This window comes from Dermacentor variabilis, unplaced genomic scaffold (assembly GCF_050947875.1).
Source record: "Dermacentor variabilis isolate Ectoservices unplaced genomic scaffold, ASM5094787v1 scaffold_15, whole genome shotgun sequence".
Classification (NCBI taxonomy): Eukaryota; Metazoa; Arthropoda; class Arachnida; order Ixodida; family Ixodidae; genus Dermacentor; species Dermacentor variabilis.
The window spans coordinates 10877788-10904092 of record NW_027460313.1 but is presented as its reverse complement, the minus strand read 5'-3'; the positions used below and the strand labels follow the sequence as shown (position 1 = coordinate 10904092).

The 26305-nt window shown below is 45.7% G+C and overlaps 1 protein-coding gene across 2 annotated transcripts in view; it reads right to left on the bottom strand.

The window, feature by feature from the left end:
* Positions 1-26305, bottom strand: part of LOC142567952 (piwi-like protein 1) — a 215234-nt gene that overhangs the window by 78245 nt on the left and 110684 nt on the right. For both annotated transcript variants that reach the window (XM_075678034.1, XM_075678035.1), the window contains exons 10-11: positions 21458-21575; positions 7629-7746 (exon numbers count right to left, since the gene is read on the bottom strand). In XM_075678034.1, the coding sequence (XP_075534149.1) occupies positions 7629-7746; positions 21458-21575 (236 nt within the window). The remainder of the gene's footprint in view (positions 1-7628; positions 7747-21457; positions 21576-26305) is intronic.

Sequence of the window (26305 nt, the reverse complement as noted above, 5' to 3'; positions counted from 1 at the left end):
AACTGCATGCAGCATTCGAGAATTTCCACCATGGCCCTCAACAAAACTGTGGATAACGTTCAGTGATCCGATAACTTCTCCGAGAGTGGGTGCTAAGGAGGGCTCGTTAGTGTCGTCATCGTCACTGTCATCGCACACGGTCGCATCAGCGGTAGCTTCCCTCTTCAAATCCGAGTAGCACATTTGTTGATCATTTTCAAGGTTCAGGTACTTGACGAAGCCGAGTGCATCGGATTCGCTATCCTCTGCGCAGAGTGCACTGATGCGGTCACATAAAGTGCGCATGAATAGTCAGCATCAGCAATGACGGTGCTTTCCTTCGAGAAGCCAGCGTGTTCAAACCACCGCATGATCAAAGTGGGTTCCACTTGCTTCCATGCATACACAATAAGACATATGGCCCCGAGGAGGTCGATGAAGTACTCCTTGCCGTTGTCGTAGCAAAGGAACATGCGCTTGAACAGGTGGTGGCGGTAAATCTTGCTCATGTGGTGAATGACGCCTTGGTCTATTGGCTGCGACATCAACGTGGTGTTCGGAGGAAGAAATACCATCCTGATGGCTTTCAGGTGTGGGATGTTACCATGCGCAGGGCAATTATCAACAACGAAGAGTGCATTCCTGCCTGTGGCCGCGAACTTGCAGTCAAGCTGCCAAACATAATCTTCAAATATTGTGCCTGTGACCCAGGCTTTCTTGTTGTGCCGGTAGATAAGCTCATCCCTTGGCCACAGCCGTGCATTTTTAAAGCAGCGAGGATTGGATTGGAAAAACTTTAATAAAAGTCCTGCAGGACACACTACTTCAGCACGCAGTGGGCATCAGAGGCTTCCCATTTTTTCCAACTACGAGTAGCGGCAGCTTGTGTTTACCGCACATATTCACGCCGAACAGAATGGTAGTTCTTTCCTTGCTCTGCTTTTGACCCTTGACCACGGTGTCCTTCGCTACGAACGTTTTTGTGGGCAGAATTTTGTAAAAAAGGGCTGCCTTGTTAAGGTTGTACACATCGTCTGCACCGTACTCGCTAAGCCAACGGAGCTAATGTGTGTTTTTTCCAGCCGTCGACGACGCTCTTGTTTGCGCTGCCACTCTCGCCACAGACGGCTACGAAGGTCAAATTATTGCAATCTTTAAAATGGCTGAACCATCCATTGCTACACTTGAACTCTTCGTGCCCAAGTTGTAGAGCCAAGCCGTAGGCCTTCTCCCGCAGTATCGTTCCATTGATGGGAAGGTGGGCTGCGTTTGCTTTCTGCAGCCAGCGAAGTAAAACTGATTCCACATCTTGGTATGTAGGAGCCTGTACTCACGACCGCTTCGAAGAATATGTCTTGCTGTAGGCCTCCAGTACCTTCGACTTGTTCTTCAATATTGTGGAGAACATCGAGAAGGGCACGCTGTGCCTTACAGCCAACTCGGTCTTGGAACACATATTCTTACCCGCTTCTTGGATGAAGCAGAACTTCTGCTGCAGCGTTACAGTCTTATACTTTGGCATCTTCGCTCACTGGAGCTTCTGCACTGTTCAGAAAAAAGAAAGAACACCACGCTAGCTGCAACACCCCTAACCACCGCACACAAAGAAATGGCACAGACCAGTGTTGTGTGCACACATGTTGCCGCAGGCGCGGAGAGAGAATGGGCGAACGGCAGCCAGCGGCCGCGGCATGGACCATGTGCTGACGCTGTGACCGCTGCGACTGCGAGGAGCATGCGGAGTAGTAGACGAGAGCACGTAACAAAAACCGGTATGCCATCTGGGTTGCAGCGAAGCATGTCTTCTCCTCTGCAGGCGCGCATTTTGCGCGGGGCGTACTGTGGACTGATTTTTGTGCTAGCAGTACTACGGGTCGGGCGCTACTTCTTTAAATAATCGAGATTGCTATGTGGCGTCGTCTTGCGACTCTGAATGGCAGTCGTTTCGTCGGGTTTGCGGTGAAATGGGGATCAGGAATTGCCGCATAGCACCCCAAATCTTCAAATTAACCGGGTTGGCATAGGCAGCCGGTTCAAATTATCCTGTCAAATTTACACTGGAAAATACGGGACCACATAATACCTTCGAATTATCCGGGATTGCGAATTAACTAAGTTCAAATTAACGAGGTTTTACTGTAATGTAAAGATCCGGCAAAGTGGGGATAGGGGTTGGATTAATTTTGGCTGCTCGCGGAATAAAAAAATTTTCGACGATTACGTTACTTCCTAATGCGAAATTCGAGCACAGTTCTACAGCTGTTTCAGCTTTTTGATATATTGAGGCAAAGAATTCGAGCAAGACATGTATGCACCGTTACAGATGACTTTTTATTCTTCACACGTATTCCTTCTTCGAGATACACTCCATTCCCAGTTCTTGATTGTCATGAAGGAAGCTTTGTGGTTGGAGAAATACATAGATATATGCTCGACTTGCTACACCAATGCCTGGTTCGGCGTAGCGCGCCTCTGGATTCTGGTGGCGACGGCGCTGGACTTCTGCTTGAACAGCTCGTTTAGCAGCAGCAGCAGGCGAAGAACTTTTGCCGGTTGCCTCGCTCATGGCTCAGGAGGAACTGGCTGAGAATAAGCTACTTATATAAGCAGACTGATTATATTATAATATAAACCATCTGTGAGCCTCGGACAATCTGTTGTGTGTGGAACATTTTGCACCAGCCACCACAAACGGAGCGTAGCTTGGCACAACTGCCTTGCTTATTGGGAGGTCGTGGGAGGCAGTGCTTAGGCACACTGGATCGGTGAGCAGCGAAGAGATGGCAGCAACTGACTGATGCTGCTAGCGGTCAACTGAAGGTGGCCCTGAGTTTCGGCTTTGGAAGCGCGCACAGTGATCCGCTGATACCGAGCCGGTACTTCAGCAACCAGAGAACACCGCGTGCTCTCGCGCTGTCGCTGCCACAGAGGAGGGGATGGGGAGGAAGAAAGGTACACGCAGTGAAGAATGGCGGCGGCTATGCGTTTCGGCTTTGGCAACAGCACATTATCAAATCAGCCGCCACTGAGCCGGCGCTCTGATTGCCGCTCCACAGGATGGCATTGAAGGAGGAGCAAAGAGAGCAAGGCTCGCGCTGTGCGTGAGAGATGGCGCCAGGAGCGCGTGCAGTTAGAGCAGCGTGCTGGCCCGGCTACGGAGCTGGTTACGGCGAGGCACAACGGCGACTGCGACGTGAAACGCAGGGATGGGCACCAAAGAGCTGCACTCTGAAAATACCATTCTCGGAAAGACCTTGTTACAAGAAGCCAAACCTGGCAGTGCAGCATCTCCAGTTCGACGTCCCATGCCCAGTGCCACTGAGTGAAAAGGTAGAGTGTTATCCATGCTTCACTGTGAAATGCGTATCAGACCAGGAGGCCTTTTGCATTCTTGATGCTGAGTGCCACTAATGAACGACCGCAGTTTGCACAAGCGATTCCTTTGTGCAGCAAGCAACCCTGAGAGCACTCTGCTGTTAATTTTTCCTCAATGGCATGTACTGCCCTTTCGATGCAATCTTTTGTTGAACAGCATGTGCCCAAACAGTGCCATTTCAATTTCATCAGCATGAAATATTTATGACAAAGTAAGCAATTGTGTCTCTGTTAGGAGAAGTTATCTTGGAGGGGCAAAGCGCGGTTTGGCGTATCATATATTGAATGTGGCAGTGAACAGATGTTCCATACATGCGTAGCACATTGCTATTTAGAAGCACTAATTGTTGGGAGTGTGGCACGTACGAACAGGGACAAGATGGAAAACACAGGCGAGCGCAGACTAGCAACAATTGTTTATATAAAAAAACACGCAAAATATATACCCTGGCATAAACACGTGTACCAGCTTAAGGGTGGACACGAGGACCAGATCACGAAAATTGCAACAAAAAAAAAAACTGATTTTTGGCAACAACGAGTTTCGGTATCTGAAACGCCTAATCTACATTGTATCAAAAGGGTTTGGCTGAAAATGCACTAAAAGTGCCCCCAAAATTTAATTTATCAGTGCAGAGGGCGAGAAAACAGCTTTAAATTGCATAAAATCACCACAGTTCGCGGAGCCCTAACTCGTCTTTCCCGCCAACGAACGCCGCAATCTTGGCATCTTTCGAAAACTCGAAGTTTCGCCATTCTGTTTCCGAATTCTTCGGTCGTCTCCATCTTCTAACAAACACACAAACTCAAAAGAAGCACAGGTCTGCTAGAGGTAGTCACACGGGCCCTTTGATAAAAGCGGGCCTCCGATTCGTTGCCGTGCTGAAAGACGTCTCGCCATGGGTTGCTGCTAAGGTAGCGGGTAACCTGGCAACCGCAGTTGCCTGCTTTGCAAACCACGTCGGCGTCTTTCTTCATTTGACACGCGCAGAATTCGATTTCTGAAAGCTCCCAGGCCAGTGATGGATCGTCGCTCGTTCGAAAAGAAATTTTCAATGAAGCTCTCCTTCGGAAAACAGAAGCGCAAGCCTCCTACGGCGAGAAAAAGATGGCGGCCAGCGGGAGTAGCGGCGCACCCGACTGAACACTGATAACGTGCCACGTTATTTTGCACCGTGTAATTCCAGCAGCGAAGCAGACAATTGCCCTGTGCCATTGACCACTGATAACCAAGCCACCAGAAGACAAGCCAACGGAGGCTCTCACACCTGTGCGTAAAGCCGTGCGAGTCCGCAACTGAAATCGTGTCGTTGGAGGCGATGCGGGTCAAAGGTCACCATCGCCGGCAGAGATGATGTACCCTGTTTCCGACGCATTGTGCGACAGGGACACGCAGCCTGCAAGTGAGCCCCAACTGTAGACGAGCTACAGTATGGCGATAAGGTTTACCAGACGAATCGTCATCCGAATGTCGCTCGATTCAGACGCGCCTCAAGCCACGCTTCGTGTCAGTGGTGACGGCAGAAGTGCAGGCATGCAGCGTTCGCGACTCCCTTTGCACAGTGTCCGCAACTGAGCGGAAGTTCAGTTTGATGGACCAGCAAGGCCAAGAACAAATTTCGGCGCCTTGTTCATTATTGTGCAGGTTTCCACGATGAACTCTTTGATCGCTAAAACTCTGTGCCCAATATGTCAACAGCATTCTGTGGGTGTACGCAGCACTACTAGGCTCAGTCTGGCAGTGAAAATAGTGCTGTCATGCACTACTTATGGCCCTATTGAGTCCCAGTGGTCCTCTCAAAAGAAGGAAAGTGCAAGGGTGTAAGATGTGAACATTCGCTCAATGCAAGCTGTTCAAGCAATAGAAAAAGGGCAGACAGTGAGTGAGTGAGAAAACTATTTCGAATCAGAACGACTCGCGTCCGGCGAGGGCAGGCAGCTCTGAACAATTTCTGGGCCACAATTAATGTGTCCCATCGTGGTTGACACCACAAAACATTCCAGGGCCACTTGAAGGGGCTGTTCAAGCCTACTGCAGAGGAGGCTGCCAACATCTTTATGGATGCTGTAGCTGCTGTGAAGAAGGTGTACAGTGAGATGGAGGTTGGCTTCACTAAAAATGTGACCGTTGTTTATGATGGCACTTGGCTCACATGTGGTCATGGCTCCCACATTGGTGTTGGATGCATAACAGGATTTCACACAGGGCTGGCTTGTGCTGGACAGTGTTCTGTCAAACTTCTGCCTTGGGTGTAGCCAGGGCCCAGCAGAGAGTGACCCCACATACTTTCAGTGGAGGCAGCAGCATCAGTGTAAAAAAACACAGAAGTTGGCTCTGGGTGAATGGAAGTGCTGCAAAAAAAAAAAAAAAAAAAAAAAAAGAAAAAGCTGCAATGCGAGGCCGCATTGCAGCTTTTTGGCCGTTCGTTGACCAAGAACGGCCTGCAATATACTGCAGTCATCTCTGATGGAGACAGCCGTGTTTTCCATGCATTGCGAGATGAGCAGCCATATGGGTTTATAGCAGTCACAAAAGAAGACTGCATAAACCATGTGAAAAAAAGAATGGGCACTGGCCTTAGCTCTATTGTGACCAAGGCCAAGAAAGGGGAACCACAGGGTGGCAAAGGTGGGCTCTCACAACAGGTGATAAAAAAAGCTCACCAACCACTACGGCCTGGCTATCAGCAAGAGCACTAACGATGTTGCTGCAATGCAGAAAGCTGTCATGGCTATGTATTATCATGCGACATCTACCGATAGTGACCCACACCATGAGCTGTGCCCCCTGGCCCCCTCAGCTGGCGTGAGCAGAGAGCAGCAGAAGCGAGAAAAAGCACAGCCTGCTCACAAATGCAAGCTTATGAGCATAGTTGCCCAAGCTATACTGCCTTTGTATCAATGTCTTTCAGAAGTCCACTTGCTGGAGCGCTGCAAGGGTGGAAGGACCCAGAATGCAGCTGAAAGCTTGCACTAGGTTATTTGGTCAACATTGTCAAAGGACGAGCATGCCTCACATTTTGCGGTAGAGACAGCAGTAAACGAGGCAGTCATGAAATATAATTCAGGGAGCCAAAGAGCTTACTTGGAAATATGTGCTACCTTGAGTGTACATCCTGGTGTCCTTGCCATCCAGGGGTCTCAAGAAAAGGATAAAGAATGCCTGAAGAAGGCATCTAAAGCTAACCAAACAAGGTGGCAAAGGTGTAAGAAGATGCCTGACAGCAATGATTCAAAATATTACAGCCCTGGTGCTTTTATAAATTTTTGCAGTGCTCTTAAAACTTTGCTGCCAGTTTTCTCAATTGCGTTTTTTTGTCAATCACCTCGCTCATGCAAAGCGTAGCAGAACAATGGTTAGACCGATTTTGGTCCAGTTTGTTTTGCTGTGATCCATAAGCTGTGCTGTACTTAAAGACAGTCTTGAAATGTTTCTTTATCTTTCCATTATTTCATTATTTCACGATAACTACATGGCTCCATGCAGTGAAGCACGGTCATGTGCATGTTATGTTGAGCAAAAAATTATCAGCGCACTAAAAAAAAAGATGAACACTGTCTTGGTGTAGATTAGACATTTGGGCAAACATGAAAAGTATTCCCGGCTCCCTATCATGTTTTGTTACTGTGCCAAGCTTTCCACAAGCAAGGAACTTATAAATTCTTATAGAACAAAAACTAATGAAGATAGCTTTATGAAATTTTATATTTGTCTCTTTATTGTAATGTGCAGTGTGTGTGCCAAATTTCAGCCCTTTCTGTCAAGAAACAAAAAAGTTAGTTCTGATTCCCTCCTCCTCCCTTAAAGATTAGTGGTTAAATAACCAATTTCTAGTTCGTGCAGATAAGTCCGGTGACGTGTGTGGCGAGGCTATCGGTGAGTCTGCACGAACAAGAAATTGATTACTTAGCCACTAATCTTTAAGGTGCTACACGTGTTTATGCCAGGGTGTATATTATGCGTGTTTTTCAAGATAAACCAGTGTTGCTAGTCTGCGTTTTCTATCTTGTCCCTGTTCGTTGAAGCCCTTCTTCGTTGAGTACATCACTATGCTTTTGCATAGGTCCTCCGAGGAGATTTTACAACGCTTTGACATAGGAAATAACTCCATATATCCAGGACTGACTGTAATAATTACTCCGATCTCGGCTCTTCTACTGCCACTGAAGCAATGTCAAGTCCTATAGTAAGCACACACAACAGTAAATGCGACAGTAGCTCTTTGCTTTTGGTAAACTACATGTGAAGAAGGAAAAACAAAGTTACGAATTACCTTGATGTTTCTTCCGTGAATCACTTTTTCAGGCTGAACCTGACGAGCATCAATTTCAACAGGGCTGTCCGCAAACTTCAGACCCCACTGGCCCATCTCCTTTGTGACCTGTGCATTTCTAAAGAAAACAGCATAAAATCAGTAAACAGAAAACTCGCAAGAAAGCTTCTCAAGTACAGTAGACTTGTTTATTAAACCCTTGCGAGACAGCAAGATTTGTCATAATTATCCGAAAGGTCAAATTAAAGAACGGCAACAAAATGAAGTAATTTAAACTTGATAAAAAAATGACATACAGCGCGAAAGACAAGGACTGCGAGAGACAAAATACGTATGTCGTCTCTCGTAGTACTTGTCCTTCGCGCTGTACATAATTTTTTATCATGAATTACCAACTAGCCCAAGCAACCACCCTAATTTAAACTTTTTTTTTTATTGTTTGTAGTAGTGTAACGCATTTTTACTTCTTGCTCTTGATTGCAAATCAACCAGCATGCGGCAAAGAGCGCCAACATGTCTAAACGCTGCCTCATCGTTGCTGACATCAGTAAATGGCTTACAAACCTCAACACTGTTGGCGGCACTGACAAAATCAATCCACAAGAGCCGTAACACCATCTCGCAATTTTCTAGTGTTTTAGTGGCCACTATGTGCATGAGGGGTTGCTAGTGGCGGCCGAATTGAGCGAAGTGGTATGCTTACGTGTTCGAACTAAACGAGTTTTCTTTCCAAAGCAATATATGGGTTCTCGTCAGCCCTTTTCTGTGTGTTCAAATTAAAGTGGCCCTTAACCTCTTTTTATCGAAGTGGAGAGAGGCATTTGAAGTGAAAATAGGCTGTTTCAGAAATACTTTGCCACAAAAAGTACTTCAATGAATTCAGCAGAAGCAGAGTTATTGTCAATCAGACTCGCCATCTGCTTTGTGCCCGTTCCTTCTTCAATGCCTTGCACTGCGAATGCTACGGTGCAGTGGGGAATGCCCACAACGCTCCGCCTTCTAAATGTCACTGTGATATACAGTTCAAATTTCATTTTGGATGTTAACATCCAAAATGAAATGACGCCACGACTTCTGCCTTTGGTGCCTACGACACACTAAACATAAGCCAAACGCGGTTGTCCTCAGCGAGCCGCAGTGCACTTAGCCGATAGACTCATGGCGGTACACCATAGCAGCTGCAGGATCTACGCCATGTAGTCAACTGCAGCTTGATGTCAGCTATTGGCCAATAGCAGCCATCTAAGGGAATGACGAAATAGTGCGTTTAGAAGAGAGTGAGGACAGGGCCTTCTGTTGAAAAGGAAGCATTTGAGAGAAAGGTGACTTCGCAATCCGCTTGTAAGCTCCACGCACTGCGTACGACAGCAAAACTTGGCCGAGAGGTTCACAGCAGCATGTGCTACCCGCAGACTGTTATTTCACCAAGCCCGAGGGGTGGTTCAGGGCTCCTTTAAGCGAAAACTCAAATTAACAGGAGTCGACTGTATATCCACATTGCATCTATATCTGGCATCCCTAGACAGTAGCGGCTGGTGGAAGCAGAGTTTCTGACCTCTCTGAAGTGTTATCGCATAAAGCTGAAAATTTACGCTGCCTAAGTGTTCCGAATTCCAACTCCACCAGCATCAAATGCGTTCAAATCAGAGGTGTGCAAATATTACCTTTGGGTTGGTACAGTAGAACCTTGCTGACATGATCCCATTTCATATGATTTCGTCAATGTTAGCGACCGAGAACACAAAATAACCCACACAGTTATAGCATACCCTTGATAATTCTAACTCGGAGATTCTAGAATTTTGTTTGAATTATCACAAGTTTGAACTATCAGATGCTCAGATATATGAGACTCTGGGCAACACAACAGCTCATACTGCGATGATGAAATATCCTTTTAATTACACTTAGAAAACAAAACTAAAATTGTTGACTGCTTTGTGGCTGCATGCAACTTCAAAACAGTTTTTTTATTCCAGCAAGGGCACCCAGTTCTTTTAATCTTCTGTGGCAGTGAGGAACTTGAGGATTTCAGCAATGTGTTAGGCTTGTGCAGTTATTATTATCAGTGGTTGATCTGCTGGCTCTGCTTCACTTTCGCTGCTGCATTGTGCTGGCAGGACCTCCTCGATCAGGTAATCAAGGGTATCTCCTCTACAGTAACTCCTGTACAGTAACTCCTGTACAGGCACAGGTCGTCACCAACTGCTGCACAGTTGTTGATGTTGGCAGCTATTTTGTGTGCTTGCCGTAGAGTAACCACCAGGCTTGCTTCATCATCCTCACACATATCAGGCGTAGTATCAGTGCTGCAGCCATGGATGCTAAAGGCATGCCTTAAACAAGTATGGACAGCTGGGCTAGTTGGTTGTGATTAGCATTATGAAACATCGTTCCAGCGCACAATTGAACACGGACGAGAAGAGAAAGACAACACGAACGCCGGACTTCAACTGAATTTTATTCATGGAAAACAGGGCTTTATGTACACAGGGCTGGGGGGGAGGAAGGGCTGCTAGTGCGCAGGACCACCCAAAAATATTTCCTTGGTCTAGGCAACAGTCATCAGAAATGTCAAACCAAAAGAAGAAAGGAATAAAACCAAAAGTGAAAAAAAGGTGAAAAAACCTTTCCCTCTCTTTTTACATCACAATCTTGCTCATCTCCCGCCCTACCTAGCTGATTCGACACACCCGTTTGCCCTGAGATAATCAAGTTATTTTTTCCCGAGTACAACAGAACGAGCACTGACACAGAAATTGTTTTCATTGGAGATACAAAATGCTTTAAAAATTTCCCGGTTCTTCTGATTGCTATATTTGCGCAACCCACGTGTTCATTCGAAAAACGCCTTGCATGCTGGCTTGTGCGAGCAACGGCGAATGTGGTCGGCTAAATGACCAGCGCCACTTAGTGAAGTAGCATTCCTGCGATGTTCTAGCAAGCGTTCATTCAGACAGTGACCGGTTTGGCCAATATAGCATTTCCCACAGGCGAGGGGAATACTATACACAACACCGACATCACATTCAACGAGGGCTTTGGTGTGCTGAATCCCAGAAGAAGCCAGCCTGCAAAATAAAGCACACCAAAGCCCTCGTTGAATGTGACGTCGGTGTTGTGTATAGTATTCCCCTCGCCTGTGGGAAATGCTATATTGGCCAAACCGGGCGCTGTCTGAATGAACGCTTGCTAGAGCATCGCAGGAATGCTACTTCACTAAGTGGCGCTGGTCATTTAGCCGACCACATTCGCCGGTGCTCACACAAGCCAGCATGCAAGGCGTTTTTCGAACGAACACGTGTGTTGCGCAAATATAGCAATCGGAAAAACCGGAAAATTTTTGAAGCATTTTGTATCTCCAATGAAAATGATTACTGTGTCAGTGCTCCTTCTGTTGTACTCGGAAAAAAAGAACTTGATTATCTCAGGGCAAACGGGTGTGTCGAATCAGCTAGGTAGGGTGGGAGATGAGCAAGATTGTGATGTAAAAAAGAGAGGGAAAGGTTTTTTCACCTTTTTTTTTTTCACTTTTTGCTTTTATTCCTTTCTTTTTTGTTTGACACTTCTGATGACTGTTGCCTAGACCAAGGAAATATTTTTGGGTGCTCCTGTGCACTAGCAGCCCCCCCTCCCTCCACCTGTGTACATAAAGCCGTTTTCCCAAGAATAAAATTCAGTTGAAGTCCGGCGTTCATGTGGTCTTTCTCTTCTCGTCCGTGTTCAATTGTGCGCTGGAACGATGTTTCATAATGCTTTAAGCAATTCTCTATTGTGCTTAGCATCACTGAACTCCATGCACTAATGAGGGCAGCAGTGTTACTTAGTATGGCATAGAAGTGTCCGTACACACAAGGACTCTCTTAAGGAATAGCTTTGTATATACCATCTTGAGGCACTTTTGAGGCACTTAATCACTTCTTGAACTATGGGCTGGAGGACAGCAGTGGTATTTGGAAAAAGGATTCGATCCTAACTGCTTCCAGCCCTTTCATGTCACCATGGGCAGGACAAGTGTCAACAATGAGCAAGATGTTCCTCTTCACCCATTTGAATTCCGCTTCAAGTTTGCGCAGCAAACCTCAAACAAAGCTTGTCATCCAAGCACGTGTGTTAGCCTCGTATGTGACTGAAGGCGCCCACACACCTTTGAATTGCCTTGGCTGTTTTGATAGGCCCACGACAAAAAGTTTGGCTTTGTGGCTTGTTTTTATGTTGGTGATGCAAAATATGACTGTTATTCCCTCTTAAGCTTAGTTTGCCACTGGTGTGACGCTCTCCTATGAGACACAATGCCTGGTCTGGCAGGCACTTGGAATGCAGCTAGTGCAGTGCGTGTTTCTGAAGTAGGCACATAGGTCACGTGACATTGTTGCAAGTTGGTAGAAACGCTTCCACCTACAGCTGCCACTTCATCACTCACTGCTTTGAAAGCGAAGACATGTCTATCCTTTAAGCGCGAGGTTCAGCCATCGCTGCACTTAAACCGTTCAGTTAAGAACTGCAAGGACAGTTCGTCGGCCTTTTCCAACAGAAATGAGCCACTAACTGGCAGATTGGAGCTCCGTGTGCACTCGAACCAGAGGAGAAACGCCTTTTCCAGCTTCAGGTGCACCCCTTTCCGAAGCCTCTTTCGGTCTGGTGCGTATCGGATTGTGTCGTTCTGACGCTTGTCATTTGCTTTTAAAATGGTCATCAGTGTGCTTTTTGAATTCCCATGATGCACTGCCACTGAAGTCTTCTTTACTACAGAATCAATCGTACCCAATGTCTACTCCACCGATAAAACTTGCATTTACATTGCAGTGACATGTTTCACATGGCAGCAGTGCAGCTGATGAGGGAATGCGCAACAAGCTGCACTGCAACCTGCGGGCCTGTGGCCAGTATAAAAGGTGGGTCACATGTGTAGGTGTGCCTGCCTTGTGCCTGGTTAAGCATCGTGCCAAGAAAAGGAGAGATGGTTGAGTGTCTCATGCATAATTTGGACACCTACCCACGATCTCGGGTATTCGTTTCTTTTTTTCTTTTAAAGTACTGCTTGGTTTTGACCTGTTTAGCAATAAATAAAGCAATTGACTTTACTTTCAACTGGTTTCGTGACATAAGAATGCAAATGCTCAGCTAGGCGCAACCGAGGCCGCAGATAATTACCGGTATGGACAAAAAAAAAGTATGAATTACCAGAAATAACTGAATGGCTCAGTTTGAATTAAGCAGCTTTAAACACATTGAAAACATAGTGGGCTGACAAAGACTTGAAAATTTGTTTGAATTAACTGAGAATTTGAAACATCCAAGTTTGAATTATCGAGCGTTTACTGTAAATATGTAAACTGGTAAATACATTTGCAGGGAACACCATTTTTCAGTGCCAACATTCAGTAGATCACCAAATTGCAATTGTATGTTTTCCAGCGGCTGTATCATGTGCACAAGAAAAAAAAAGGGGCGCAAGGCACACTTGATTGAGCGCAGTAGCCGTTCCCTGCAGCAGCTTCCCCGCAGTACTCGCCCACGCGAGTCACATGAAAGTGCTGGCGTGTACTGTTTTCTCTTCCAGGACCGGCAAATCTTCTCGAGGGTCCTCACCCGCTACATTCACAGCTATGGTCACCTACCCTATTGCGATAAGCATCTTCCCATATCTGTTTTACAGCGTGTATAGCGTAGTGCCAGTGCAAGTGTACTGCATTCCTTAATATTAGAAGGAACCATTTAATCCAGCCGAGCTCGAGCTACGATGAAGAAGAACAAGCTGTGCGGCTGATGATGATAACTACAGATGAGGAATTTGTACAACTGATAATGATGTGTAGAGATGAAGAGTCAGTCATGGTTTGTTGTGTTCACACTAATTCCCTCCCGTGGTGTAAGCGGCCGCCTGGTCACATGGCATTATGATGAAATGTGGTGAGTGTACGGTATTAAGCGCGAAACATGCTCAATTTCTGTAACACGGCAATGGTGGTCGGAAGAAATTCTAAGGGGTGAGACACGGTAATTAACTGGAGATATCTGCTCAATGACCGTGTAGGGTCCAATAAGACGACTGGCGAATTTTTCGCATTAACTGAGAACCTGGACAGAAGTCCATAGAAGAACTTCGTCACCAGGGGAAAAAGTGACAACACGGTGAGTCGAGTCGCAGTGATGCGTCCGCTCATCCCGAGTGATGTCGGTGTTAATGCGTGCTCGATGACGGCAGTCTTCGAGGCAGGACAACAATTGTCCTGAGAAGGGCGTTGCTGATGACACGGGAGCCATAAGGAATGAAACGTCCAGGAAGAAGCTAGGTGAGCGGCCATAAACAAAGAAAAATGGACTAAAGCCGGTGGTGTGTTGTACAGCCGTATTGTATGAAAATGTCACAAACGGCACGACCGCATCCCAGTTGGTGCGGTCGGGGCTGATGTACATAGCAATCACATCCAATAGAGCACAATGGAAACGCTCTGTTAAGCCGCTGGTCTGGGGTTGGTAACTCAAAGTAGTCTAGTGAAAGGTGTTGGAGGTGCGCAGAACTTCGGTAAGAAAAGATGAGAGGAAGGCTTTGCCATGGCCGCTGAGGAGAATACGCAGAGCTACGCGACGTAAGAGGATGTTGCGTAGAAAGAAATCAATGACTTCAGTGGCACTCCCAGATTGCATACAGGCTGTCTCAGCATAGCTTGTCAGATGGTCGACGGTCGTAGCAATCAAGCAAATGCCATTGGAGGTCTTGGGAAGAGGACCATACAAGGCTATTCTGAGGACCTCGAAAGGCGAAGTGGGACAAGGAAGAGGCTGCAAAAGAGAAAGGAGGAGTCGTAGGTCGTTTGCAGCATTGACAAAGAGCGCATGATGCGATGTGCTATCATGAGCAATATGAAAGGGAACACAGGAACGCATGGCAAACAGCCTCGAAACAGACTCGGAGCGATACATGGATGGCACAGTGAAAAACAAAGGAGGAAAGGAGGGCGCTCTTCCACTAACTGTTGGCACTCCCACCATGCTGGCATTTCTACAAAGGAGCAGCTTACGTTATGGATCGTCCGACAGCCGATAAGACAGTAATCCTTGCCAGTGACTGACACCGATTCATTTTCTTTTCTTTCATTCTTTTTTTTTCTTCGTGCAACCACTTGATAGTACTCTTAGACCTAGTTTGCCTTGTATTTCAAACCGATTCTTTATTTGAATCGACGCACCCGGTTGTCAGTGGCACATTGAACAGCGGTGGTGCTCGAACCAATGACGACAGAGGAATAGAATAAAGAAAAATTGAAAAAAAGAAGAACATTGATAAACTGTCTCTTGTGCGACTTTGTTGCACGAATTTCGTTCAGAAAAATTCACGTAGCACACTGCAGTGGCCCACGCAGAGCAGTCAATTCTAATTTTGTAGCCTCAAGATGCCTCGAGTGCCTCTTAAACAGCAGGAAGATATAACAGAAATGTCTAAAACAGGTTATACGCAGCACAATATTGCTCTCATGACAGGCCGCCCATTGAAAATGGTCAACCGGATTATTCAGGCTTACCAAGACGAAGGACGTATAAACGATGCGCCGCACCGTAGACAACCCCAATCAACAATGAACGACCAAGGCTTTTGCATCGTGGCTGCCGTCAGCGACAAACCATTTCAAAGTGCAAAGGACGTTCAAGGTGCTCTTAGCTTGGACAACTTGAGCAACAGCACGGTACGACGAAGGCTTAGAGAAGCAGGACTGCGAGTCGCATCGCTGCACAGAAACCTCTGCTCACCGCAGCCAACAAAGCAGCTCGCCTGAGGTTCGCTACTGAACACCACAGCTGGAGCGAGAGCGAGTGGAGGTATGGAGGTATGTAGTTTTCTTTGATGAGTCCATGTTCTCGAGCCGCTGGGACCAACGAAAGAGAGTGTGGTGGACCGCAAACACATGCTGTAGTCCGCAGAATATCCAGGAGGTGGCCGCCAGCGGACGCGTGTCTGTGAACATCTGGGGGGCAATTTCCCACGAAGGCCTAGGCCCACTGGTGAGAATTGATGGGAGGTTCACCAGTGCTGCGTATTTGCTCGAGCCCCAGATGATCCCCTATGTGTTGAACGGGCCGCACCCGGATGGGTGTTATTTTTTCCAGCAGGACTTGTCTCCTGTTCACACATCGAAGGACGTGGCGCGCATTTTGGAAGAGCGAGGGGTAATGCAACTTCAGTGGTGCGCGAAGGGTACCGACATGAACATTATAGAACACGTTTGGGGCCGTATGAAAGTGAACCTTTCGAAGAGGTCACTAGAATTGGTGAACTTCAACCATGGGAAGCAATAGAACATGAGTGAAAGCGCCTTCAGCGTGATATCGGATTTATCGAGGCTCTCTACGCGTCTCTGCCCCAAAGAATGAAGGCCATCGTCCAAGTCGACGGTGGCATGACGCGTTATTAGGCCCCCAACGAACAAAACAAAGGATGAGCATAAGCTGCGATGACACTATTGCCTTATTTCATTTGCTTCAATATCTTTTTAATATTCGGCAAGCGCCAATAAACTTATTTTGAACTCACCCTTAAAGACCATTTTTCCCGATTTACAAGATTTACCATAAATCAATATCGAAGTCGGGAACAGTGCTACCTTTTGTAACGATTCGGCGCAAAGTTACCAGTGACGCAATATCGAACAGTGTTATCACTGTCTGCTGGCGATGCGAAGTTCCGCACTTTGCAGACGCACGGCGGGAGTGCGAACAGTTGTTAGAACAGCGTCCCCCTTTGCACTTTGTTTCCGACAGTGGCCGCTGCGTATCACCCATATAGCTGGGTCTGAGGATGTTCTCTACACGTTCCTGTGTTCCCTTTCATATTGCTCATAATAGTACCTGGACGCGGCAGAAGAGAGGCCAGGACAAGAGCACTGACTTTGTATTCTGTTGTTTGTCTTGTGGTATCCGAGGTGACTTGCCGTCGGATCATCATGAAAGGCTTCACGCGCCTCACATTGCAGAGAATGTGGTATGATGGGTACCCATTTCTTGCCATCGACGTGATAAATATAGCGATGCAAAGCGCCATCGTGAAGCTTGAATTGTTTAAGTTGTCGATGGAGTTGGGCATTTGGAGGTGAAGCAGAGCCTTGCATGCGGTCGAGAATAGTTCGGCAGTATGGGTCGGCACGTTGGTGGGAAACAAGGACAGATTGGCGATTAGGTTTAAGCCGGTTGAGCGTTGAGACGGACAGGGGTGATGAAGTGGGCTTGGGCTGTACATCAGTACGATTAGGCGATGCTGAGCCATTATTCCTCCACAAAGGGCAATGAGATAGAGCATCTGCGTCTTGGTGACTCTTGCCAGACCTGTAGGTAACATCGAAATCATACTCTTGTAAACGGATCACCCAGCGATGAAGGCGACCCGATAGGTTCTTTAGCGACCATAGCTAGCACAGTACAGTATGGTCGGCAACGACTGCAAAGTGACGGCCACGGAGATATGGCCGAAACATTTGCACTGCCCAAACAAACGCAAGGCACTCTTGTTTGGTGATGGTGTCATTTTTCTCAGCAGCAGTCAGCGTCCAACTGGCGTAAGCAACAACTTTTTCATGCAAGGTGGTGTCACGTTGCAGCAGAACAGCGCCGAGACCATGAATGCTGGCATCAGTGTGAATGATAGTAGCTGCACATTGGTCAAAGTGGCACAGTACCAGGTCAGACATCAGGGCCTGCTTAAGTGACACAAAGGCACTTTGACAATCGGCGGGCAAAACAAAGGGTGCATTATTTGAGAGGAGTTGATGGAGCGGAGACGCAAGCACAGCAAAGTTGCGTATGAAGCGCCGGAAGTATGAGGCCAGTCAGAGAAAACTGCGCAGCTCTTTTGGGCGCAGAGAACGAGGAAACTCAAGGACGGTGGAAAGTTTCTTAGTGTGCGGTAGAATGCCACCTTTGCTGACTAAGTGCCTCAGAATTTTGATAGTCTTTCCTCTGAAAGTAAATTTTTTCGTGTTGAGTTGTATGCCAGCATTTGCAAGGCAGGTTAGCACTTGTTCAAGATGCTGCAGATGTTCTGAGAAAGTGGTTGAAGACACTACGATGTTGTCGAGATAGCAAGGACAGGTCCTCCATTTTAAACCACACAGGACATTATCTATCATGCGTTCGGAGGTGACAGGCACATTGCAGAACCCCAAAAGCATCACACTAAACTTGTATAGCCCCTCTCGGGTGGCTAAAGCGGTTTTCTCCTAGCTGGACTCTGACACCGGTATTTGCCAATAGCCAGATCTAAGATCAAGACTAGAAAAATAATCGGCACCATGTAAAGAACCTAGCGCATCGTCGATCCGTGGCAAAGCGTAAACACATTTGCGCGTGATTTTGTTCCAAGCCACGGTAATCAACCCAAAAATGCACTGAACCTTCTTTCTTCTGCACTAGAACAACTGGAGGGGTCCAGAAGCTTCAGGAAGGTTGTATTATATTCCGTCGAAGCATGTCCGATACAATTTCCTCTAAGATTTTGCGCCCTTACGAGACACGTGATATGGCTGCCGGTGAGCAATGCGGGAGCCGTCAGTGTCAATGGTGCAGCCACAAATTTCGTTTGGGAGGGGGGGGGGGGGGGGGGGGGGGGGCGCTCACGCAGCAGCTTGGCCTCCTCATTAAGAGGATGCTTTAGCTCGGGTGCTGCTATATAAATACATGTAGAAGGTGAATTCGTTTTTCTCGACAACCACTGCACTAAGTTTGACAAGGTTTGTTGCATTTAAAAGAAAAATAATTCTACTGACTTCTGGTTTCAAATTTTTCATTTAGTTGTCAATTATTTATTCAACATTGGCAAAAATAGCAAATTTTCAGATAACAAAACTATCACGTTTAAAACTGTAACTCAACAATGAAAAATAATATCAATTCTGTGAATCACATCTAATAGTACATCTACAGCAGACAAAATTGATATGTTACACATGAATCTCAAAAAATTTAGTATTATGGAAATACGGCTTTTGCAGAACCCTTGTACACCACATAAACAATTCACGTAAGATAAAAACCGACATACCAAATTTGTCCGCTTTGACTCTTATAATAGATGCCATTTACAGAAACGCGATATCTCTTCTTCATGCAGAGCTATTAGTTTGTAAACGTCGTGCTTCTATGTTTTGGGGGGCTTTTGAATTTTTCAAAATATTCTAAACAAAATTCAGGCCCTAAATCGAAATTCCGCTTACAACAGATACTAGAATTTAACTTTCTCAAATATGCAACCAATTTCATTAGAAGCGATCCATGGGTTATCTCAGAAAAGCGTTTCTGCGTTTTGCACGTATTTGAATAGGCTGCGTAGGAGTTGGGCCCCCCCAAGCTAAACCTATCTCTTAAACAATTTGTCGAGGGATGAAATACATGAATAATAACTGCATTGCCATTGCCAAAGATGCTGCAAACAAATTCTTGCTGCTCAACTTCTGAAGCGTCCATTACGTCACGCAACCATGTTCAACACAATTTATAAGAGCATTAAAGAGTATTTACCCTCACACCTGCATGCCACTTTTGTAAATGAGAGATGCCTGTGTGAAGATATGCGAAGATACAATGGAATATAAAAATGCTTGATAAAGGGTAAAAAGTGTCACTGGAAAGAAAGTTCACTGCACGTATACACAAAACCTCGCATTTTATATTTAAATATACGTATAAGTCTCCAATAAATCTACGTATCTAAGAAAAATTCACTGTATATAATGCATCAAACAAGGCAAATAAACATGTTGCGCAATCACAGATTCACAGAATCCTAGATCCCGCCCTCATTCCAACCATTCTCCCCGATGTATCACGCGCGATGGAAGGCGGCGCGCTTGCTCCCAGCTATTTTACTTTGCGCACACAAGACTGAGCCACCATCGTCGGCTCACCCACTTTCCCCCCATCCACGCTTTCACTCGCACATACAGCATGTGGCACGTGGTCACGATGTTATCGCCCTTGGACTTCATACGAAACATGAGGGCGATGGCGACAGCAGGAATGCGCCTGGAGTGTCCATATAATTGCTATCGCAATAAAATAATAGTATCCGGCAACTGAAGCATGTTGTGGCCGATTACTTTCCGCAAAAGAAGCAACAAAATCGAACTTTCACCATGCAACAATTTGCTGCGCCGCAACAATGTATTTTTTTTCCTTTTGTAGGGTGGGGGCACCGAAATGAAAAAAAAAAAAAACACAAAGGAGAGTATGTTGGCCACAATCCAATGCCTACTTTGGGCACTTAATGTGGCTACCGAGTTAATATAGAAGAAAAACTAAGAGCTTGGTCCACCGAGAACCATACGCATAGTGCTCAGTATTTTACACGGCGAGACAAGACTTTCAGAGAGGTTGCGCTCAAGCGAACACGGTGTAAACCGTCAAGTCCTCACAGTGATGGCAGTGAGCAACAATTGTTTCATGTTTCTTTTTCTCGTCTGCTAGCCAGAAGGCATCCAAAACTCTGCCAGGTGAAAATCCACTCGGCTAGAGAAAACCAAACGCGCACCGAAGTGCACCGCGTGGTGGTCGGCACAACACGAGAAAAACGCATGCACTCTGGCTGGCTCTGGCAGCCTGTGGGTAGGGTAACGAGAACAAAAAAACTGAAGAGGCTCAATGTGTCCTCGCGAAATAAATAAATAAATAAGAACGTATTTACCCTGGCTGGCTTTAGTGTCTTCACATGGATGCTTTGGCGTAGGTGAAAAAAAAAATGCGGATATTTTTTTATGCGACACGATGGTACAAATGAACCACCAGAACGCTTCATGTCATCGAACCTCGCTACATGCTTTGTAAACTTGTCTGATAGTGTGTTGATTTGGCTTGTCTCATTGTATGTTCCGACCTAAGACTTTAGAAAAGTCAATGCACCTTCGGCGTCAAATGTTTATAACAACATTAAATCCACAAACTTCCGCAACTGAATACCTAAAGCACAACTTTGGAAATGTCAATGCACCTTTCACATCAAATGTTTATGAGAACTTTATACCCATACAGTTTCGGAATTGACATCCATGCGCTCCGTAGATTCCGCGGGGAGCCCGTTCACCATCAAAACGCCCTTGAAGCTTTGTGCTCGGGTGGGGTTGCTTGTGGTATGTGACTCCTGATGCATGGGCGTTGCCGCGAAATCCAGCAGAATTCGCAATGCCCATGGGGAAATGTCTTTTCAAGCGTGAAAAAGACATTCTAGACAAAATCCAGAATGATTTCCAGCGCCGGGGGTTGCTTTGGTCGACAGTGCATGGACAGCGTGAAAAAATTTTTGCACGAGGGAGGCTGAAGGCCCATAAGCCTCCCCCTCCCCCCTGGCTATGCCCCTGGTCAGTGTGTGTGCGATGAGTCGTAGCAGCTGTCATACCGAGGCCGGCAAATTGATGTCGAACAAGGAACGGTGTTTTTCTAATAGTGCGAGCAGATCGTGACTCTGGGCAGTGGTCAGGTCAGGGTTTATGGCTGCTGATAGCAGTGTGGAAGAGGCAGCGAGTGGTAACGACGTTGATTCTCGTAGCACAGTCGAAAGGGCAACAAATGCACTAGGCTGTGTATCAACAGCACAAATGACACTTGATCCACAGGGTAACAGTCGAGGTTCGGTAGTTTGGTTTAACGCGGTGAGGAATGCAGAGCCATGAGAGAAGCGAGCAACTCCAGCTTAGGCTTAGAAGCAATAAGGACGCTCATTAAAAAAAAGTCACTCTAAGAAATATGTTCGTAACTGCATTCTTAAACATTTAGTAAGTAAGAGTAACAAAGAAATTAAGCATCTTTCACGCGACTTCAAACTTGGAAAACAAGACTGGTCCACATACCTGTTCATGTTTCGCATGAATTCCTGGAGGTTGACCACACGTTTCGCAGGGTCCAGTTTCATCTCACTGGCTAAGTCCTTCATTATGGTGAAGTTTGAACGAATGTCATCAGTCAGCCCTGCGATCAGACAGCAAAGCAGCAAGGCTATTCTTCACAAGAATGATGCAATGCACAAATCGGGGTATTGAATACAGTCTCTGCTCGTTACAACAGGCCCGTGTACAACACTTTCGGATATGACCGACTGTATTTCAGCCTTAATTTGTTCTATTTATTTCATTAATGCAACGAAGTTCGCTTTTAACAGACCGTGCTAAAATGTACTATTGGCTACAGCAGATGAAATAAGCGGCAATTTTTCTTAAAATGGGGCATACAAAATGGACTTTTGCAGTGTCGACACAGGCTGGCAACTGATTTCCGAGGGTTAAAGTCTCTTGATAATTTTAAAGTACCAGCACTCTTTTGAACTCTGCCGCCACTGCACAGCCTCCTCACCTCCTCCTCGCCCCTTGCCCGTCCCGCCCCCCCACGGCAACCAGTTTTGCCCCCGTTTTTCTCCAGGACGATTGGTCTCCCTGCCGTTGCCCTTGGAAACGCGCGGATCTTGCGTTTTGATTGTTTTTCTTTCTCGTCCGCGCCATTTTTCTCCTGAGCACGGCTGGCTCGGCGCTTTAGCTCGGCGTAACGAACGTTGTACGCTGTGTTTCCTGCTCTATGTGCTAGTGCTAGGCCGTGCTGTTGCACATATAACTGCATCAAGAAGCCTGAAGATGGTTATGCAATATTTGTGACACCACATCAAAAAGCGTGACGGCTTGCACAGGAAGCAGTGCAAAGCAAAGCAGCAAGGCTATTCATATGCATAAGATTGCCTGAAAGAACTTTGTTCCGTAGTTGTTCCGTTGTTGTTCCGATGTTCTTTGCGAGGTGAGGCGTCTTTCTTATTGCTTGTATCAAAGCACTCCCTAATGCTGTATTTTTTTTTTAGTTCTCCCGGCCTGCTCACCAGCAATTCTGAGCGATGATACAGCCTCTCAATCGCACTTTTTGTTATTTTTAGGGCACATTGCCTGTTTTACCAAAAACCAAAATAGCGGCTTGAAGAGGAGCTATTATTTTCAGTTTACGTTGATGTGTGCGTCAGTCATACAATGAATGCAGGCCCAAAAAAATTAGCAGCAAGTATACCCGTGGTTTGCAAGTGATAAGCGCTAGCTAGTCCAGATTGCATTCTTTTTTAAGTTTTAAGGCGAAAGTCTAGATCTCTGTTTCAAGGTAGCGTTGTGAACAGAAAATATCATGCCACCCAGGAAGGCCAGAAATGACCCAAAGCATGTCCAGCAGTGTATAAGATATTAATGATTAGCCAAGTTAATTAATCATTCATTAGTTATTGAATTAAGGCAGATTAGGGAGGATTAATGTTGATTAGGGTGTATTAAGGTGGATTAGGATGCATGGTCAAGGATTAAGGTGAATTAAGATGATTAAGGTGTATAAAGGAGGATTAAGGTACATGATCAATGATTAAGGCGTATTAAAAAGAATTAGGGTGGATGAAAGGATTAAGGTCGATTAGGATGGATTAAGGTGAATTAGGGTTGACGGAAAAATAAGACTGATAAGGGTGGATTAGGGAGGATTAATGTGGAATAGGGTGGCAGAAGAGTGATGGAGGTGGATTAAGGTGAATTACAGTAGGTTTTACAAGACTCGCATTCGCGTCTCTTAGGCGATACTTTAGGACACCTTGGATTTTTGGAATTTGCTTTGAACTGCACATTCACGCATGCATGAGTGGGTGACGATTATTATTTGGTGTTCTCATGAATACAGGAAATGTGCAGGGGGTGTTCACATGATTGCGCACGCTTGCTGTTGATATCGACTTCTAGAAGGAGGCCGGGAATCTTCCCTTTAATAGCGAATGTTTAAAAACACCTTTCTGCAGTTTGGTTTTGTAGGAAAACTTTTTCTATTGATTTATCACGAGCCAAAATCATTGCATCAATGTGCTTTGATTACGCACATTGAGCAACCAATCGTGATTGTGGTCATGAAGTAGTAATGCAAGAAATATTCTGCAGGAAATAATGTTTAGCACCGCAACATATTTTATCCTATTCCACCGTAATGCACCTTCATCCTCCTTCATTCACCTTAATCTGCTATAATCCTGCTGCATCGACCTTCATTCTCCTTAATGCACCTTATTTCTCCTTAATAAACTTAATCTATATTAATAGAATCACTAATCAATCATTAATTAACTTTGTTAATCAGTAATCATCTCTTTTACACCTCTGTACATGCTTTGGTTCGCTTCCGGCATTCCTTGGGTCACATGATATTTTTTTTAATACCTCCTAACACGACCTTGAAGAGATCTAAGGCTTTGGCTTAATAAGCCACATGCAGAGAGATGTGCCACAAGCAATACTAGTTCAGACGCACAAAGTAAAGCATCTCATCATGAGGCAGAAAAATTGTCTGCAGTATCGAACTCGCCTCAAAGCTCCTTTTATATCAGTATGCCCCGTTTATACGGCGTTAGGAAAAAAACAAACCTCGTCAGAAAACATGCCTTGAGTATTATCGATGTGGTTATCGGCATTTCTCAAAATTTTGAACACCACTGGGCCGTGAAACTAGCCCAAAATAACGCGCCTCCATAGAATGCTGCGGCCCGTCCTCGGGAGCCAAGGAGAAAAGGCGAGGAGAATCGAGGATCTCTGTTTCTCTGTTTCTGTCCCCTCAAAGTGGACATGGCTAGGTTATTGTTACAAGCTTGCTGATATTAACGATATTATTCATTACTGATATGGAAGAAACTGTTTCAATGCGCGTAATGTACTTATGAGAAGAAAAATAATCACGTTCGGCGCGTTTGGCTTGCTCCGCCGGCCGCCATTTTTGTTTTGGTGTCCCGCAATGACAACGACAGCCGCCTTGCTTGTCATCCCGCAGCAAATGCAGGATGAGAAAACAAAATGTTTCTTTTAGTGCTAAATTTAACCAGCGTAATGATTGCACCCCTGAATTGGCATCAATTTTTTTGACAAAAAAGTGCAATCATTATGCGAGTAAATACAGCAGATAGATACGCTTTACACAGGTAGGAATAGAGTTCATTAAGTACTGGATTTTAGTCATTGCAGAGTGACATCATGGCCTTCACAATGCTTAGGGAGTCTGTATATATAAGTGCTTTTTGGAATTTTAATTTCCTTCTATGCTTCACAGCTAACAATACGCCATACGCAAGCATGTATGCAAGCTGCTGGCATGTCGGCAGCAGCTTGAAATACTGTGTAGGCCTCGACCATAAAGATGCTTGTTTCTGGATGCAGAACATCGATTCCGAGAAGGATGGACGAACGGCTGCATAGGACACCCTGGCATGCGACTTGGAAGCGTCTGTATAGAACTGTCCACGAGTGCTTGTACTGGAGTTTTAGAAAATGCATTCGGATTTCGACCTCTGAAGCATGCTTTGTAACTTCTAGAAAGGATATGTCACATACAACCAGCTGCCCCTTCCAAGGAGCAGCCACCATACTACCACCTGCCACTCCCACTCCCATGCATTAGGCGATGCTCGAGGAGTGGAATGTGCATTTCATCACTAAGCTCCCTCAAGCGCAACAAAAAAGGCTGTCTTGCAGAGGGACGATTGCGGAAAAGTGTAGCAAATGTCATATCGATAACGGTATGACAAACATGGATGTTCATGATTAGAGTGTATTTTGAGAAAATATGTGAGGCTGATGTATGTTCTCTGCAAGTGGAGTGACCACTCATCTGATTCTGCATACAAGCTTTCAATCGCGCTTGTTCTGCAAGCGCCAGTGGCTAATCGGATACCTAGATGGTGGAAAGGATCCAGCATTCTTAGCGCGCTTGGGGCGGCAGAGTTATACACTATGGCACCATAGTCAAACCGTGACTGAATTAGGCTGTTGTAAAGATTCATTACACACTTCCCATCACTACCCCATGTAGTGTGAGATAGAAGTTTCAGTAAATTCATCGTTTTTAGACATTTTTCTTTAAGATATTTAATGTGTAGAATGAAAGTGAGCCTGGAGTCCAATATAATACCTAGAAATTTATGCTCTTTGTTGTCAGGTATTTATTGTCCATACAGTTCTACACAAGGATCTGGAACAAGGCCCCTCTTTCTTGTAAAAAGAACACAGGAACTTTCGTGAGGGTTGACTTTAAATCCATTTTTGTCTGCCCACTTGCACATCTTGTTCAAGTCATGCTGTACCTGTCTCTCACATACTCCGAGGTTAAAGGATTTGAAACCAATTTGAATGTCATCCATGTAGACAGAGTAAATAATGGCCGGTGGTAATGAAGCACGAAGTATGGTCATTTTAATGATAAAAGAGTGTGCAGCTGAGCACGCCTACCTGGAGTATGCCAGTATCCTGTATGAATGGACGTGACAGTACATTGCCGATTTTTACCTGGAAGGTACAACTGGACAAATAGCTTTCTATTAGATTTAGCATATTGCCACGGATGGCCATTTCAGACAAGTCTCTCAAGATTCCGTAGCGCCATGTTGTGTCGTACGCCTTCATATCGAGGAATATGGATAAGAAAATTGTGTACAAATGCGTCACGGATATTTCCTTCAATACGTACAAGATGATCGGTTGTGGACCGTCCTTCTCTGAAGCCACACTGATAGGGATCAAGCATTTTGCTCAGTTCAAGGAAGTGGATGAGTCGCCGATTAATCATTTTTTTTTCAAATAGCTTACAAAGGCGACTTGTGAGAGCTATTGGGCAGTAGCCTGCCACAGTGGAAGGGTCTTTGCCCCGTTTCAAAA